The 16,682-nt window shown below is 44.2% G+C and overlaps 1 protein-coding gene across 1 annotated transcript in view; it reads left to right on the forward strand.

Annotated features, from left to right (window-relative positions):
- LOC131191804 (laminin subunit beta-1-like) overlaps window positions 1-16,682 on the forward strand; it is a 123,130-nt gene that overhangs the window by 39,481 nt on the left and 66,967 nt on the right. The window contains exons 5-10 of the mRNA XM_058170287.1: window positions 728-801; window positions 3,733-3,921; window positions 8,205-8,268; window positions 10,483-10,685; window positions 11,604-11,724; window positions 14,803-14,991. Coding sequence (XP_058026270.1) covers window positions 728-801; window positions 3,733-3,921; window positions 8,205-8,268; window positions 10,483-10,685; window positions 11,604-11,724; window positions 14,803-14,991 — 840 coding nt within the window. The remainder of the gene's footprint in view (window positions 1-727; window positions 802-3,732; window positions 3,922-8,204; window positions 8,269-10,482; window positions 10,686-11,603; window positions 11,725-14,802; window positions 14,992-16,682) is intronic.

The raw sequence follows: 16,682 nt of genomic DNA on the forward strand, positions 1-16,682 counted from the left end.
GTTGGTTTCAACTCTTAACAACCACATAGATAGACATTCTCCAGAATGCTGGTCTCTTATTGAACGATGTTTTTGCAAGTTTGAAGCCTTGTGGAGAATATTACAGAAACTAGAGCAGAGTACTAGAAAAATTAATGTATCTGCAGCTTTATGATACTATTTTTTCCAGAAACCCCCACCCCCAGGAGAAAATCTGATCATAGCCTGAGACATTAAATCAAGGCATACAAGTAAGAATTGAGAATGATGCTTGGTGACAGCATCCTTTGTATCTGAGACACTTTGTCTCTCAGAATGTGCTATATGATGAGAGCTATCTCAAAACTTTATGAAGGATTTTTTTCCTCCATACATGACCAGAGGAAACGCAAACACGTTATCTAAATTCAGCTTTTTTGCTGCGTTTTTGTCATACTGCTGTGCTGTTCTCTTTGGGTTAGAAGATGCGTGTTTGCTGAAGAGAACCTGATTCTTGGAATCTCCACACACAATTTGGAATCCTGAATGATGGAGCTTATCAGTCAGGTGGGAAGCTGCCATGACAAATTAGACTTCCTACTGCACCCACTCACCCTTCAGTTCATGAAGACTAATAAATGGAGGGGGATTAGAAAAAGGATGGTGGTGTTAGATAGCAAGTCCCTGCTTTCTTGAGCATTACAAGATATCAAGACTACTTGAGCAGTTCTTGGGAAAGGTCTAATTTTTGTCTTTTGTCCCTCTCCAGGTGTAGAGCAGGTCAGCATTCGATTGGACCTGGAAGCTGAATTCCACTTTACTCACCTCATAATGAAATTTAAGGTACTGTACTGAAGATCTATGAATCGGCAGATGCAATAGAGAGGATATTAGATGTTTTGCCTTCACAGGAGGCAAAAGTATCTGATGAAAGTATTGCATAGTTATATTTTCTGATATTTCTTTTAAAAATTAGATGTTTAAATTAATGTTCCTTTCTGCAAATACTTAGGTTTCTGGGCCAATTTAAGTTTGTGCCAATGGAGGATTCCCTCTCTTTTTAGAGAAGTGATTTTCATAAAAACCCCAACGAGCAGGGAAGAGTTTAAAGATAACTCCCTGCCTGCTGCGGACTTGATTATTATTCCACGCATCCATTCCCAATGGCTATTTGCATTTGTGAAACTCATACATGTTAATACAATAATATATTTAACCTTTAAGTTGGCAATCAAATGTTACCCAGCACAGCAGGAATTTCTGTTTTTAATCTAGGCTGAGTGGATCATGAAGTGCCCCACAAAGCATCTTTGCCTATTCTGTATCCATGTCCTCACTACTTCCTTCCTCAGTTAAAATTCTCCCCAATATGTTTTACGCACAAAAACTAGGGTGCTCTTTCCCCCCACTTGATTCGTGGGGTCCTTGGTGGTCTCTGAGCTTGATTGTTTTCTTGTTAGACGTTTCATTATCCAACTAGGTAACACCATCAGTGCTAGAAGGGTGTGGGGTTTACTCTCTTTATATACAAGGGGCTTGCCCTATGAGTGTTAGTGGGAGCATTCTTGGAGGTTCCTTGATTAAATTGTGGTGTATGGTTTGATTATTTGTCTCATTTGGTAGTTCCTTGATTGGGGTGTTGTTTGCTTCTTGATTGTTGGTCTAGTATTAATCTTGGTGTTAATCTCTGCTTATCTGGGTGTTGATTGCTGGTGAGGCAGTTATTTGGTCTTTTTTAAAATTTCTTTTTAAAATTTCTATGCTGCCCATCTCCCCTACAAGGTGACTCTGGGTGGCTTTTATGTTTCCTTTTGTTGTGGTCCACCAGCAGCCTGCAGAGCTGGCAGCAGAGTCAGACAGTGAGGAGGCTGAGGAGGACAATGGGCCAGTCCTGAAGTCAGGGGAACGCCCAGATGAGGGCTCTGCATTGGAGGCAGAGATGGGGCCAGGGCCATCTGGGAGCGATGCGCGGACTCCAGAGACTCCAGAGGCAGACAGCAGAGAGGCAGAGCAACAGGAGGAGCCTATTCCTAGTGCATGCATGCAAAGAGCAGAAAGGACAACTCGGGAGTAAGGCCAGGAGATGATTGGCCCCACCTATAAGCCTTAAAAGAGCAGCAACGGCTCTTTGTAGAAAAGCAATGTTGCTACAATTGTTTCTAGTCTCTTGTTTCTGAGCTTCTTAGGGCTTTGCCAAGAAAAGCCTTTGGCAGGGTGCCAAAGAAGACAAAGGTTTGTGATAAGGCCGAAGGTCTTTTTCTGAAGGATTTGTTTTGGAATTAATTTGGATTAAGCTGAGAGTGAAGTAATTCTCAGCTCTTCTAATAAAATAGGCTTTATTGTGCCTGGTAATAACTACTTGGGCCTAGGTCACAACACCTTTTAGCTTTTGATTACCTCTTTTGAAGGGTATATGGATATTGTTTATCTGTAGAATCAACTTGATTCTTCTCAGATTTGTTGGACCACAGCGCCATAACCTCAAGTCAGTCATCAGCATACTGTCTTGGATTGCTGGGATTTCCATTCCAGAGACTCTCAAAATAAACTACCTTTAATGCACATCTGAAGAAGCAGCTTACTATGGGATCCTCTAGTCCATGAGTAGCACAATGTTGATATAACTTTGCTCTTTTCCTGTGACCAATTTCAGCAGTGCTTCGTAATGAGGCCAGTGAGTGAAACTACCCTAACAATTCATTGCAGGGCATGTTTATTTATTTTATTTATTTATTTTATTTGTCACAACAGTATATATAAGCATAAGCATCAAATAACTATACGATATATAAGCATATATATAAGCATAAGTATGTAATAACTATACAAAATTGGATACAATCAAAGGGAACATTAGGACAGAAATGGTAGGCATGCTGGTGCTCTTATGCACACCCCTTACAGACCTCTTAGGAATGGGGTGAGGTCAATAGTAGATAGTTTTTGGTTAAAGCTTTGGGGATTTTGGGAAGAGACCACAGAGTCTGGTAGTGCATTCCAGGCATTAACAACTCTGTTACTGAAGTCATATTTTCTGCAATCAAGTTCACATTAAGCTTAAATCTATTGTGTGCTCGTGTATTGTTGTGATTGAAGCTGAAGTAATCTTCAACAGGAAGGATGTTAGATGCAGCAATTGGTGGATTTCCCTGGATGTGGCTGAAACATCCATATGTTGCTCCCCCAAGCAGATCTGGGACTATGGGAGGAGATATCCTATATCACAGGGTTAGATGGGTCTAATCATCAGTCAAAACCTGATAGGGGTGGGTGGATGACCACTAAAACACGACAGGCCCTTCCCTTCTATTTACTGGGACTCCCTGAATCACTACAACATCTGATCCAAAAAAAGTGTTATAAGTCAAATTAACACTCAACCCCCTGGGACATGTCCAGAAGGTATTCCACGGATAGAAATATGTAAGAAAAATGCTGGTAAAATAAAAATGTGTGATATTCTTATGCCAGTCGTTGAAACTCTTCCATTATACCATGGAAACATACTGTATTATATAGAAATTGAATGAATGAATGAATGAATGAATGAACGAATAAAATATACAGAGGGTCTGAGGGGAAAAAGTGAATGAAAATCAAACTTGCATCTAGAAAAGTCAGTCTCTTTTGTTCCCAAATATCTGACTTGCTTTAGTATTCATGTACGTTTTGGACATTTTAATGTAGAGATCATCCGTTAATGGTGTACAGGGAAATTAGCTAGAATAACGACAAATGTTCTCCAGATTAACTCCTCTTTTCCTTCTCTTTCAGACTTTCCGTCCAGCAGCAATGCTTATTGAGCGTTCATCAGATTTTGGGCAAAGCTGGAAAGTTTATCGCTACTTTGCCTTCAATTGCTCCAAGCTCTTCCCAGCTGTTCCTACTCAGATCCCAACACATGTCAATCAAGCAATGTGCGACGAGCGATACTCTGAGATTGAGCCCTCCAGCTATGGTGAAGTCAGTGCTATTCTGGGGCAATAGAATGAAATGCAGTTGGCAATGTCACTTGGAATTGTATCTCTGTAATTATATGAATAACCTGGGGAAGAAAAGCAGTCAGTCTTCATTTACTTGGCCAGATTTAAATCCCTTCCCCAAATTCACCACTGTTTTCTATGCAGCTCTAGCAACACAAGCTCGTTCATAGCTCAGTTTGTCTCTCTGGACTAGGATGAATGGAACTAGAATGCAAACAGATACTTGGCTCTGAGAAAGGGCTAAAATCCGACAGCAAACATAATTTGCAGGCGGGATATTCTAGATTTAATTTAGGTAAGAATTGGGAAGGTTTTTAAGGTGGCTGCCTGTCAGAGTGGATAATACAGAGTGAAGAAAAAGTAATGGTCTGATTCATTGAAATATAGTTCACTGTGTTCACTGAATAGAAAGATCAATGTGACATTCAGATTAATTTTTAAACAGCAGAAAGGAATGCAAAATCTCAAGTTCTGAGTATGAATGCAGACAGCCACAATTGTTGAACTGAACTTGGAAAGCTGTAAAGTCTACTTAGATTTTTGAGATGAATCTCTTGGGGATAACTGGATGAAGTCTAGTCTTAAAATTTTATCAAACAGTAGCCATGGGAATACTGAACTTAAATTGGGAGTATGACTCTGAAGGGAATTGGTTTCATCTGGTTTGTGAGAACCCCTTGTTAAGTTCTTATACAGATAGTCCTTGAATTATGACCTCAACTGAACCCAAAAGTTTTGTTGGTAAGTGAGGGATTTGTTAAATCAGTTTTGCCCCATTTTATAACCTTTCTTGCCACCATTTATAGTGAACTAGCTGATAACCCAGCGTTGCCCAGGTATTTATTTATCCCAATCCTGTATTATTCAGGAAAAGGACTGACTCAACCACTGTGGTGAGAATTAGAGACTAGTTGCCCAGGCCAACAGCCTGGGAAAAATTCTTCAGGGATCAGCCTTTGAGGTGATTATCTGCATTAACAGGCACCTCCCCCAACAACTTGCCCTCTTTGCTTGAAGCTGAGGGCCTAGGGTATTTGGTTTGTTTTTTTTAAGAACCAATCTCCCTTACCAGCGGGAGCCCCATTATTTTATTTTATTTATTTATTTATTTATTTATTTGATTTCTATACCGCCCTTCTCCCGAAGGACTCAGGGCGGTGTACAGGCAAGAATAAAAGAATAAAAGAATAAAACAAACAGTACAATATATAATTTAAAATGCAATTAAAAAACTTATTTTAAAATTGGCCTGAAAATTAAAATATACAGTGAGCTAAAAACCCCATTTAAAATTAGTTAATAAGAATTTAAAAATTTGATAAAATTCAATTTAAGCCAGCCCAGCCCCGCGCGAATAAAAAGATGTGTCTTCAGTTCGCGACGGAATGTCCGAAGGTCAGGTATTTGGCGTAAACCCGGGGAAGTTCGTTCCAGAGTGTGGGAGCCCCCACAGAGAAGGACCTTCCTCTGGGGGCTGCCAGCCGACATTGCTTGGCGGACGGCACCCTGAGAAGTCCCTCTCTGTGAGAGCGTACGGGTCGGTGGGAGGCATGTGGTAACAGCAGGCGGTCCCGTAAGTACCCAGGCCCTAAGCCATGGAGCGCTTTAAAGGTAGTAACCAGCACCTTAAACTGCACTCGAAAGGCCACAGGCAGCCAGTGCAGTCTGCGCAGGAGCGGTGTTATATGGGAGCTACGCGGAGCTCCCTCTATCACCCGCGCAGCTGCATTCTGGACTAACTGAAGCCTCCGAGTGCACTTCAAGGGGAGCCCCATGTAGAGAGCATTACAATAATCCAAGCGAGAGGTAACGAGCGCATGAGTGACCGTGCACAAGGCATCCCGATCAAGGAAGGAGTACTTTGAAGACATTACCATGGCAACTGCACTGTGCTGTACAGCAGAAGCCATTTTAAGGCACAACAGGCTGTATCTTAACAGAACTTGAATTCAAAATGCACATAGATATAATTCATTCCTTTTCATTTCAGCAGCCCAGGCGTTCCAGAGTTATGCTGGAACACACACACACAGACACAGACACACAAACCAAGGGGTGTTAGGAGTGTTTTACCCCCACATTATTTCTTTCCAGAGAGTAAGTCATTTGTGTACCAAGTTGGTTAAAATTGCTCGAGGCGTTCCAGACTTATGCTGGAACACACACACACACACACAGCCATTTTTATATATATATAGATCACTGAAATTTTTAATAACACAGTTGTTAACTGAATCTGGCCTCCGCATTGACTTTGCTTGTCAGAAATTCACAAAAGGTGATCACATGGTCCTGGGACACTGCAACTGAGTCAGTCGCCAAGCATCTGAATTTTGATCATGTGATCACAAGGATGCTGCTATGGTTATAAGTGTGAAAGTCACTTTTTCAGTGCTTTTGTAACTTTGAATGATCACTAAATGAATTGTTTTAGGGCATGTCAAATTTTTCAACTTTCAATTTCCAAACAGTAGGGGTTCACAAAAGTTGTGACATGCCTTATGGATTGTAAAGATATTTTGGTTACTTTAATATAATTTAGATGTGCTTAGTAAGTAACTTGGTAAGTATAAATGTCATAACTTTTGTAATATTTTGTTTCATTTGTTGTAAATCAAGGACTACCTGTATAGATTACAGCTAAACCAGAATGTCACATTTTTCTTGCTCCTCATCTAGGAAGTGTAGGACAGAAAGACCAGAGCAGATCTGACAGGTGCAAATGGTCCTTGGTTTATGACTGTAATTGAGCCTGGAACATTGCATCATTAAGCGAGTCACCATGTGATGAGCTCTAATTTTTTACAACATATTTGTGACAGTCATTAAGAGAATGCAATGGTAATTAAATTAATCTGCTTTATCAAAGTAAATTGATCTACTTTATCGTATTTTGATGGCACCAAAAGTAAATGCTGGAAACCAGCAAAACCCATCAAAAATTGTGATCACATGACCACAGCATGCTACAAACTGCCGTAAAGGTTGCCAAGCATCCAAAATGTGATAATGCAACTGAAGGGTGTTTGTGTTCAGCTGTCATAACATTCAAAATCAGGTCGTAAGTAGCTTGTGGGGAATCTGTTAAAAGTCAAAGGTTACCTACAATAGGTTTTGGATACATAACTATAACCCTGACAGAATTGGGCTCCAAGTTTCTATGTTGAATTACCGTATCAACAATGTTAAAAGAAAGTGCAAGTTAAAATAAGAAAAAAAATATTCTAAGCATTCATAGTTTCCCTATCCACATGCCAGAGAGATATCAAGGAATTTCTCCTGATATCTTCAGTTCTAAATAAAGCAGCTGGGACGAAATCTCTTAGGCTTTTCATATCAAAATACGCTATTCAGCACAAACTTAATTCTTTACATGGCAGATTTTTTTTCCCCATCTCGAAACTCCTGTATTTCTCAAGGGCTCGTTTTAACTTTAGCTCAGTTGTCTTTTTTTAGGGCAGATTCCTGAATTTGTAATATTAAGGTGATGGGAAAGATCAGCCTTCTTTGAAATTTGGTGCCTTGTGGTACCACTAAATATGAGAACCCCTTTCATAGTGACAGCGTTATGACATGCCGGGTTTTGTGTCTGTGTAACACAGCTTTTAAAAAGATGTATTTTCTATGTTTTAGGTAGTTTATTCACTACTTTGGATTTCTTATTTTGAAGGGCTAACATGATTAATTATTATTAGACCCAGTCTAATTTATATAGCAGCCTTGCCCTCACTATTTTCCCTTGGACATTGATCTTGATAAAAAGAACTCAATGACTTTACAGATTGTCCTTGACTTATAACTGGTTGCATAAATTGCCATTTGAGGTTACAACGAACTTCAAAAAATGCTACTTATGACCCATCCTGAAGGTTACAACTGCTACACACACACACACACACACACACACACACACACACACACACCATGGGCACATGATCTCATTTCAGGTGCTTACATTTAAGACCGGTTGCAGTGTCCTATGTTTATGTGACTGGGATTTTTGACTTTTTTGTTGTCAGAAAACAGGGGAAAAGAACCCATCAGCTATGCTGGGTTTGCTTAATGATCACATGGTTCACTTAACAACCATGGTTGCTTGCTTTCCAGACATTGTAAAAGCGATCATAAAATTGACTAGATTTACGACTGCAACAAATTATGATCAAAATTCTAGCCTCAGTTGTGGTTGTAAGTCGAAGTCTACCTGTATACTCTTAGGAAGTTAGGGAAAACTTAGATGTATCTTTTAACTTTTCTCTGCAGGTCATTTTCAAGGTACTAGATCCAGCTGTGAAAGTAGAAGACCCCTACAGCCAGGAAATACAAGGTATGGCTTCAACGGGAAGTAAGGAAGAGACAGTGTCCGAGAATTGAAAAGAAATGTTGCCAAGGATTAATGTTGTGTCTTGCCCGCTCTCACCGCAGCTGGGGTCTGCTTATCTGCTTCCGAACGCTGAAGAATGTCCTCCCGGCCCCAGCCCTGGCTCCATGCCCAGACAGGCTGAGGAGGGGGCATCTCCCGGCCCCAGCCCTGGCTCCATGCCCAAGCAGGCTGCAGAGGAGGGAGCACCCCCTGGCCCCAGCCCTGGCTCCATGCCCAGGCAAACGGAGCAACTAGACCCCTCCCCCTCCTCCACAGCATGTGAGCCTGAGGAAAGTTTATTTCCAACAGCTGCTGATTGGAGTGACCCTCGCATCAGAAGACTGGATAGGCAGAGGCAACAGAAGGAAGGGAGGGGCAGGCCTTAATGAGTGCTGAGTCATGGAGCCACACCCCATGGCCTATATAAAGGATCTGCTTTCTGGCAGTCTCTGAGTCAGGCAAAGTCGAACTTATCTTGCTGAAGTCACTTTCTGGTCTCCTGCCTGCTCTGAGGACTTTGCTAGGACTTTGGGCAGAGCTGCAGAGGCAAGCCTGATTCGGATTTCCCTGACCCGGCCGTCAGCGGAGGAGTGGGACACGACAATTAAAATATGTTGCCAAGGCTTTAGATATTGACAGAGTCATGCTTGCGATAGTGGCAAAAATCTGTAGCTCAAGTGAGGGATAAGGGTGGAAGTTTGTTCTCTGAGCTTATGGGTTGGTTTCCAAATGTTTCATTACCAAGGTACAGCATATCTTCAGTGGAATCTAGGGAGCAGAACAGAATTTCTCTAAATTCCACTGATGATGTTACCTAGCCTGGTAATGAAATGTTTGGAAACCAACCCACAAGCTCAGAGAGCAAACCTCCACCCTCACAGAGCCACTCATGCCCCAAACAAGCAAATATGGGAATGAGCGGTAAGGTCATAGAACGCTTTTTAATAAAGAAAAGGTATCACTAGTATGAGGAAGATCACTGTAGTGCAGTGTTGGCGAACCTTTTCGGCACCAAGTGCCGAAACGGGAGTGTGCGCATGTGCGTGAGCACACACACATGCCGGAAAACACAACAGCAGCCGCCCGGTGCGCAAGCATGCACCGGGAAGATGATATTCCGGTTTCCGGCACACACATGCACGCCGGCCACTTGGCTTTCAGTTTCTGGTGCATATGCGCTCAAGAAAACCAGCTAGCTAGCTTGCATGCGCATGCTGGAAACCAGAAGAGCAGCTTCCTGGTGGGCATGCATGCGCTGGGAAGATGATCTTCCAATTTCTGGCGCACGCATGCACATAGGCCACCTGGGCTTCTGGTGTCTGGGGCGCATGCGTGCGCAAAGGCCAGCTGTCTGGCGCACATGTGCATGCCGTAAACCAGAATATCATCTTCCTGGCATGCACATGCACACCAGACAGCTGCTTTTCCAGTTTCTGGCCTCCCTGTGCACATGAAGACCAGCTGGTTGGCGCACCGGAACCCAGAAAGGCAACGGGCGATGGCTTGTGTGCCAGGAGAGATGGCTCTGTGTGCCATTCCAGCACGCGTGCTGTAGGTTCGTCATCACGGCTATAGTGGAATGTGGGAATAACCTTGGTAGATGGGAGGAAAGAGATGTTGCCTAGGGAACAATTAAATAAAAGAGGGAGAAGCCCACATCTGAGTACTGAGCGGAGAAAGAAACTTAGAGAGGATCCACCCTAACTAATCAGGCAGTAAAAAGAGATGATGGGAAATGTGCACTTTCAGACTTGCAAGATTCTATCAATGTAGCCTTATAATAAAATCGAATTAGCTCATCTTGTCCTGTTTCCATTCTGGTCAACTTGGCAGTCTGACAGCCCTCTCAAACGGGATTGGCATTCGGGTTAATTTAACTGAGCTTATTTTAGGTTATGATAGCACAGTACTGTACATGCCAGTTTTTCCAATTTATTTATTTATTTATAAAATTGGTAGGCTGCCCATCTCAGCTCAAGTTACCCTGGGAATGTGATGGGAATTTTTATTCCACACTTTGGAAGAGATACATTTGGGAAAAGGTGGTAGTTATATCATTGTGCTCCCTGCCTGATAACCCTGACCATAAAAAAAGAAGGAGGGAGAAAAGCAAGAAGATAGAAAGAGGGGAGGCTGAAGAGTCTGTAAAAGCTAAACTACTGCTCCTCTCTTGCCCAGATTTGTTACGTGTCACCAACTTGCGGGTGAACTTCACAAAGCTGCATACCCTGGGAGACAACCTGTTAGACTCACGACACCAAGTACTGCATAAATATTACTACGCGGTATATGAGATGGTGCTTCGAGGGAGCTGCTTCTGTTACGGACATGCCTCCGAGTGTGCCCCGTTCACAGGATCAGCTAACCCGGTTGAAGGCATGGTAAGTTGCTCAGTGGGAGGCAAGAAGAAGATCAGGGCGATGAGAAATGGGTAACCACATGAAGTTTAAGTGAGTTTAGCCAGGGGTGGGCTTCAAAAATTTTAGCAAGGGGTTCTCTGCCCGGTTACTGGGTGGACGTGACCATGGTGGGCATGGCCTAGTCCAGGGGTCAGCAACCCGCAGCTCTGGAGCTGCATGTGGTTCTTTCATCCCTCTGCTGCAGCTCAAAATATGAGTCACAACCGCCAATGTGTGACACGCACTGGCATGTGATTTATTGAGCTTTTCGACTCTCGATAGCCAACCATGGATAAATCCAAGAAAAGAAAAGTTTCAGAAGAAAACAGAACATTTAATTCAACTACATATGCTAGTTTTGTGGCTGCTCAGGAAATAGGCAGGCACGGGAAGGGTTTTGTGGCTCCTGGTGTTTTCTTTTCATTGGAAAATGGGTCCAAATGAGTGTTTAAGTTTGCCAACCCCTGGCCTAGTCAGCCACCTGCACCACGGGGCGGGTGGTGGCTTTTTGCCCTCCCCGGGCTCCGGAGTCTTTCCTCGAGCCTCTGGGAGGGCAAAAACGGTCTCCCCAGGCTCTGGAGGCGCCCTGCACTTACTTGCATCCAAAACAGGCCTCATGGGGACTCCTAGGAGGGGAGGAGATGGGTGGGCGGGGCCAGCCAGGAGTGGGATTTGGTGGCTCTCTGAACTGCACAGAATCTTAGCTAGATGTTCTCCCAAACCCCTGTGAACCCCCAGCAGCCCATCCCTGAGCTTAGCTTGTATCAGGAGTCCTCTGCAGTGCACCAACTATAGGAATTCATGCTCATTTTAAAAAATACCTCTATGCTGGGAGATGCTCTCTCGCTAAATGGTGTGAAAAGCCTCATAAATCTATTTTTTTTGTCTCCTCTATTCCAGATCCATGGTCGATGTGTGTGTAAGCACCACACAAAAGGTCTCAACTGTGAGTTCTGCAAGGATTTCTATCAGGACTTGCCCTGGAGTCCAGCTGAGGTCCACGATCCACATGCTTGCAAAGGTGTGAGTTGAAGGCTAGGCCATCGTGCTTACATGGCGCAGTCAGGGATTGCACAGTAAACCCGTGGGGTGTCATTACTGGGAGATCAGTCTGTGATGCACATGGTAACATCACCGGCTTTGGATGGTTGCATAGCCAAGACCAGATGCCCTGGAAAAGTTTACTCATGGATGTACTTACTGATTTATTAAACTGTCCAAGAAGTTTTTGACTTGAAACTACAATTGGGAGTAGACTTTCCATTGCTTAAGCAAGGGGCTTGTTAAGTCAATCATGTCCGATTTTATAATCTTTTTATCCATGATTATTGAGAGAATCATTGCAATTGTTATGGGAGTTGTTAAGTGAAGAGTAGCCAGCCCTGCTGGTGAATGAAGCTGCATAGACAGAATTCTTTAAACTCCCTGCAGCAGGTGGAACAATAATTCATGAGCTCCACTCATCAGCAGGGCTGGCTACTCTTATCAGCGCAGATGCACTGACATGATCATCTTCAGCAGAATCCAAAGATAAATTTTACGACCATCTGGCTGTTACTATCAAGAAAATCCCTGAGAAAGAACCACTGTTTATTCTTGGTGATTTTAATGCCAGAGTTGGAGCAGATCATAGTTCTTGGCCCACCAGTTTAGGTCAGTTCGGCGGCGGGAAGATTTGTTGTTGTTTTTTAATTTGAATTTATATCCCGCCCTTCTCCGAAGACTCAGGGCAGCTGTGTTAAGCAATAGTCTTCATCCTTTTGTATATTATATACAAAGTCAACTTTATTGCCCCCAACAATCTGGGTCCTCATTTTACCTACCTTATAAAGGATGGAAGGCTGAGTCAACCTTGGGCCTGGTGGGGCTTGAACCTGCAGTAATTGCAAGCAGCTGTGTTAATAACAGACAGACTTAGTCTGCTGAGCCACCAGAGGCCCTGAAGATGAACAAAAATGGCCAACGCCTGTTGGAGTTTTGCTGCTATTACAGTTTTTGTGTTAGCAATACATACTTTAAAAAAAAGCCTCAACACAGAGTCTCTTAGATACATCCAAGATCGAAACATTGGCACCAGCTCAACTTGATTCTTACTAGGCACTCCAACCTTCTCAATATTACAATCACACGCAGCTATCAGGGTGCTAGTTGCAATACAGACCACTTGGTGTGCAGCAGAATAAAACTGCAAACAAAGAGATTGCATCACTTGAAGAAGGAAGGAAGACCACGAATTGACATCAGCAAGACCCACAATCAGGGCAAAGTGGAGGAATTTGCAGAAGCACTCAAGGAAACTTTCCCAGGCCCGGCTGAAGCAAATGCAACTGAACGATGGGAATATTTCAAGAATGCTATATTGCAGCATCCCAGGGTCATGTGATCGCCCTTCGCGGCATTCTGACAAGCAAAGTCAATGAGGAAGCCAGATTCACTTAACAACCAGGTCACTAACTTATCACCTGGAGTGATTCACTTAACAACTGTGGCAAGAAAGGTCGTAAAACGGGGCAAAACTCATTTAACAAATTTCTCACTTAACAACAGAAATTTTGGGCTCAATTTTGGTCGTAAGCCAAGGACCACCTGTATACTATCCTGAATCACACATCTACCCAAGATCCAGGCAGAGAGCCTCCTCTTTCAGATGGGCGTCCAATCCCACTGCAGAAACTCTTGAAGCTTTCTCCACTCCAGTTGATGGCTTGGCTGCCTTGCTTTTTGGAGCATCCTATGAGGGCAGCACAGCTGTCATGACTTGAGACTATTCAGGATCCCACGTTTCAGGGGAGATGACAATCTGCATCACCGTTTATTTAGGTGCCACTGGAATAAGAGCCACAGTGGCGCAGTGGTTAGAGTGCAGTACTGCAGACTACTTCTGCTGACTGCCGGCTGCCTGCAGTTTGGCAGTTTGAATCTCACCAGTTCAGGGTTGACTCAGCCTTCCATCCTTCCGAGGTGGGTAAAATGAGGAGCCAGATTGTTGGGGGCAACAGGCTGACTCTGTAAACCGCGTAAATAGTCCTGTAAAAGTGCTATGAAGCAATATATAAGTCTAAGTGCTATTGCTATTGCTATAAGCATTGCTAGATCAGGGGGTTGTCTTGGGTTGGTATCCATGGAGGAGAATGGACACGAGTGGGATGCAGGCCACTGAATCCCTCCAAGACAGAGTGGCTGTGGATGCCGGCATCCCGGTACAGTCAGCTGAGTCCACGGCTGACTGTTGGAGGCGAGTCATTGGCCCCGATGAAGAGGGTGCACAACTTGGGCGTCCTCCTGGATGAACGGCTGTCTCTGGAAGATCATTTGACGGCCGTCTCCAGGAGAGCGTTCTACCAGGTTCGCCTGGTGCGCCAGTTGCGCCCCTTTCTAGACCGGGATGCACGGTCACTCACGCCCTCGTGACGTCTCGCCTGGATTACTGCAATGCTCTCTACATGGGGCTCCCCTTGAAGGGCATCCGGAGGCTGCAGTTAGTCCAGAATGCAGCTGCGCGGGTGATAGAGGGAGCCCCTCGTGGCTCCCGTATGACACCTATCCTGCGCAGACTGCACTGGCTACCTGTGGCCTTCCGGGTGCGCTTCAAGGTCTTGGTAACCACCTTTAAAGCGCTCCATGGCATAGGGCCGGGTTATTTACGGGACCGCCTACTGCTACCGAATACCTCTCACCGACCCGTGCGCTCTCACAGAGAGGGACTCCTCAGGGTGCCGTCAGCTAGGCAGTGTTGTCTGGCGACACCCAGGGGAAGGGCCTTCTCTGTGGGGGCTCCCACCCTCTGGAACGAACTCCCCCCAGGACTTCGTCAACTTCCGGACCTCCGAACCTTCCGCCGCGAGCTTAAAACACACTTATTCATTTGCGCAGGACTGGATTAGATTTTAAATTTATTGGTTTTAAAGGGGTTTTATTATTTATAATGTTTTTAAACATTCGGCCTTTTAGAATAAGTTTTTTAATTGTTATTTTAATCTGTATTTATATGTTTTTAGTTGCCTCTGAACCGCCCTGAGTCCTTCGGGAGATAGGGCGGTATATAAATATGATTAATAAATAAATAAATAAATAAATCACTTTCCTGTCTTCTCTCCAGAGTGCAACTGCAACGAACACTCCCACCGGTGCCACTTCGACATAGCCGTCTACCTGGCTACAGGTAACTCCAGCGGTGGGGTCTGTGATGAGTGCCAGGACAACACCATGGGCCGTCACTGCCAGAGCTGCAAGCCGTTCTTCTACCGCAACCCACTGGCTGACATCAGGGCCAAAACGGCATGCATTTGTAAGTATCGTGCGTCACTTTCTCCTTACATGCCTCAGGAGCAAAGAGGAAGTAATCTGAATCTGTACATGGCTGAAAGTGAGTGGCATTGCCAATTGCTTTGGGAAACACTCTGTAGAACTGAAAAGTTTCCATTCTTTCATTGACCATTTCTTTTCTTCCCCCCCCCCCATTGGCTTTGATTCTTTTTTTTTGTTTTGTTTACATTTATATCCTGCCCTTCTCCGAAGACTCAGGGCGGCTTACAGTGTATAAGGCAATAGTCTCATTCTATTTGTATATTTTTTACAAAGTCAACTTATTGCCCCCCCAACAATCTGGGTCCTCATTTTACCTACCTTATAAAGGGTGGAAGGCTGAGTCAACCTTGGGCCTGGCTCGAACCTGCAGTAATTGCAGGCTTTGTGTTCTAATAACAGGCTTCTCTATTGCCTGAGCTATCCCGGCCCCAATTCTTGGAGATTATCTGGACAAATCCCTGCAGTTTTCTTGGCAAGGTTTTCCAGAAATGGTTTGCTATTGCCTCCTTTCTAGGGCTTAGAGAAAGTGACTGGCCTAATGCAGTGCTGAAATCCAAACTTTTTTTAACTACCGGTTCTATTGGCATGGCTTGGTGGGCGCGGCAGGGGAAAGATACTGCAAAATCCCCATTCTCACCACACTCTGGGACCAGCCAGAGGTGATATTTGCCGGTTCTCTGAACTACTCCAAATTTCCGCTACCGGTTCTCCAGAACCTGTCAGAACCTGCTGAATTTCACCCCTGGCCTAATGGCCACCCATCTGGGTTTGTTCCTGAAGCAGGACAAAAAGTCACAGTTTCTGGGTTCCTAGCCTGAGATTTTAACCAGTACATCAAGCTGGCTCTCTTGACCCTAACTTTGTTTTAAATTCCCCATTGGTTAAATTACTAGCGATTTTTAAACTTGTCAGCAATCAGGTGCTACCATGTTGAGCATTTCCAGGATGTATTGATCTGTACGAAGGGCACTGTTGCTTGTAAGATACTATTGGAGCTTTCCTCCAGAGGAAAGGACTTGAAGGGGATTATGTAATAAACTGTCAGAACTCAGTAGAAATGATTACTGCACACAACGGTCCCTGCATTTGATTCACGGATGCCTCCCTACAAAGTGTTTCATGCTGGATGACTCTGCACGCTGTGATCCCATCCCATCATCTTCTTTAGCAGTTAGTTTGGCTTAGTTCTAAATCCAGTGTTCAGTCAAGCTTTTTATTGAAACAAAAGTCTGAAATTACTCACAAGGTTTCCCTTTGGATTCTCTTTTCGTGGCTCTTTTCGTGGCTCATGACATATCAACACCAGGGCCAGTGGTGAAATTCAGCCGGTTCTATCTGGATCGTGCGATCCGGTAGCGCCGGCGGCAGGAAGCTCCTCCCACTTGCCTGGATGTCATCATGTCCCGTTTTTGACTCCCTGCGCATGTGCAGAAGGCTCTGCACATGTGTGGAGGAGGCGCGCGCGCTCACATTTGTGAACCGGTAGCAAAGGTAAGTGAATGCCACCCCTAACCAGGGGTATCTGCAGGGGTCAGACATTCAGTGTGATGGCATAATACTCAGTTGGCCAGAAAGTGCCAATGTCAAGTCTAAGCTCATATGTGGCAAAATGCAAAGATCTAGTTCCTGGACATCTTCAGAGAACCAAATTTTTGCTTTTTCTGTGCACGA

This window comes from Ahaetulla prasina, chromosome 2, assembly GCF_028640845.1.
Source record: "Ahaetulla prasina isolate Xishuangbanna chromosome 2, ASM2864084v1, whole genome shotgun sequence".
NCBI classification, from domain to species: domain Eukaryota; kingdom Metazoa; phylum Chordata; class Lepidosauria; order Squamata; family Colubridae; genus Ahaetulla; species Ahaetulla prasina.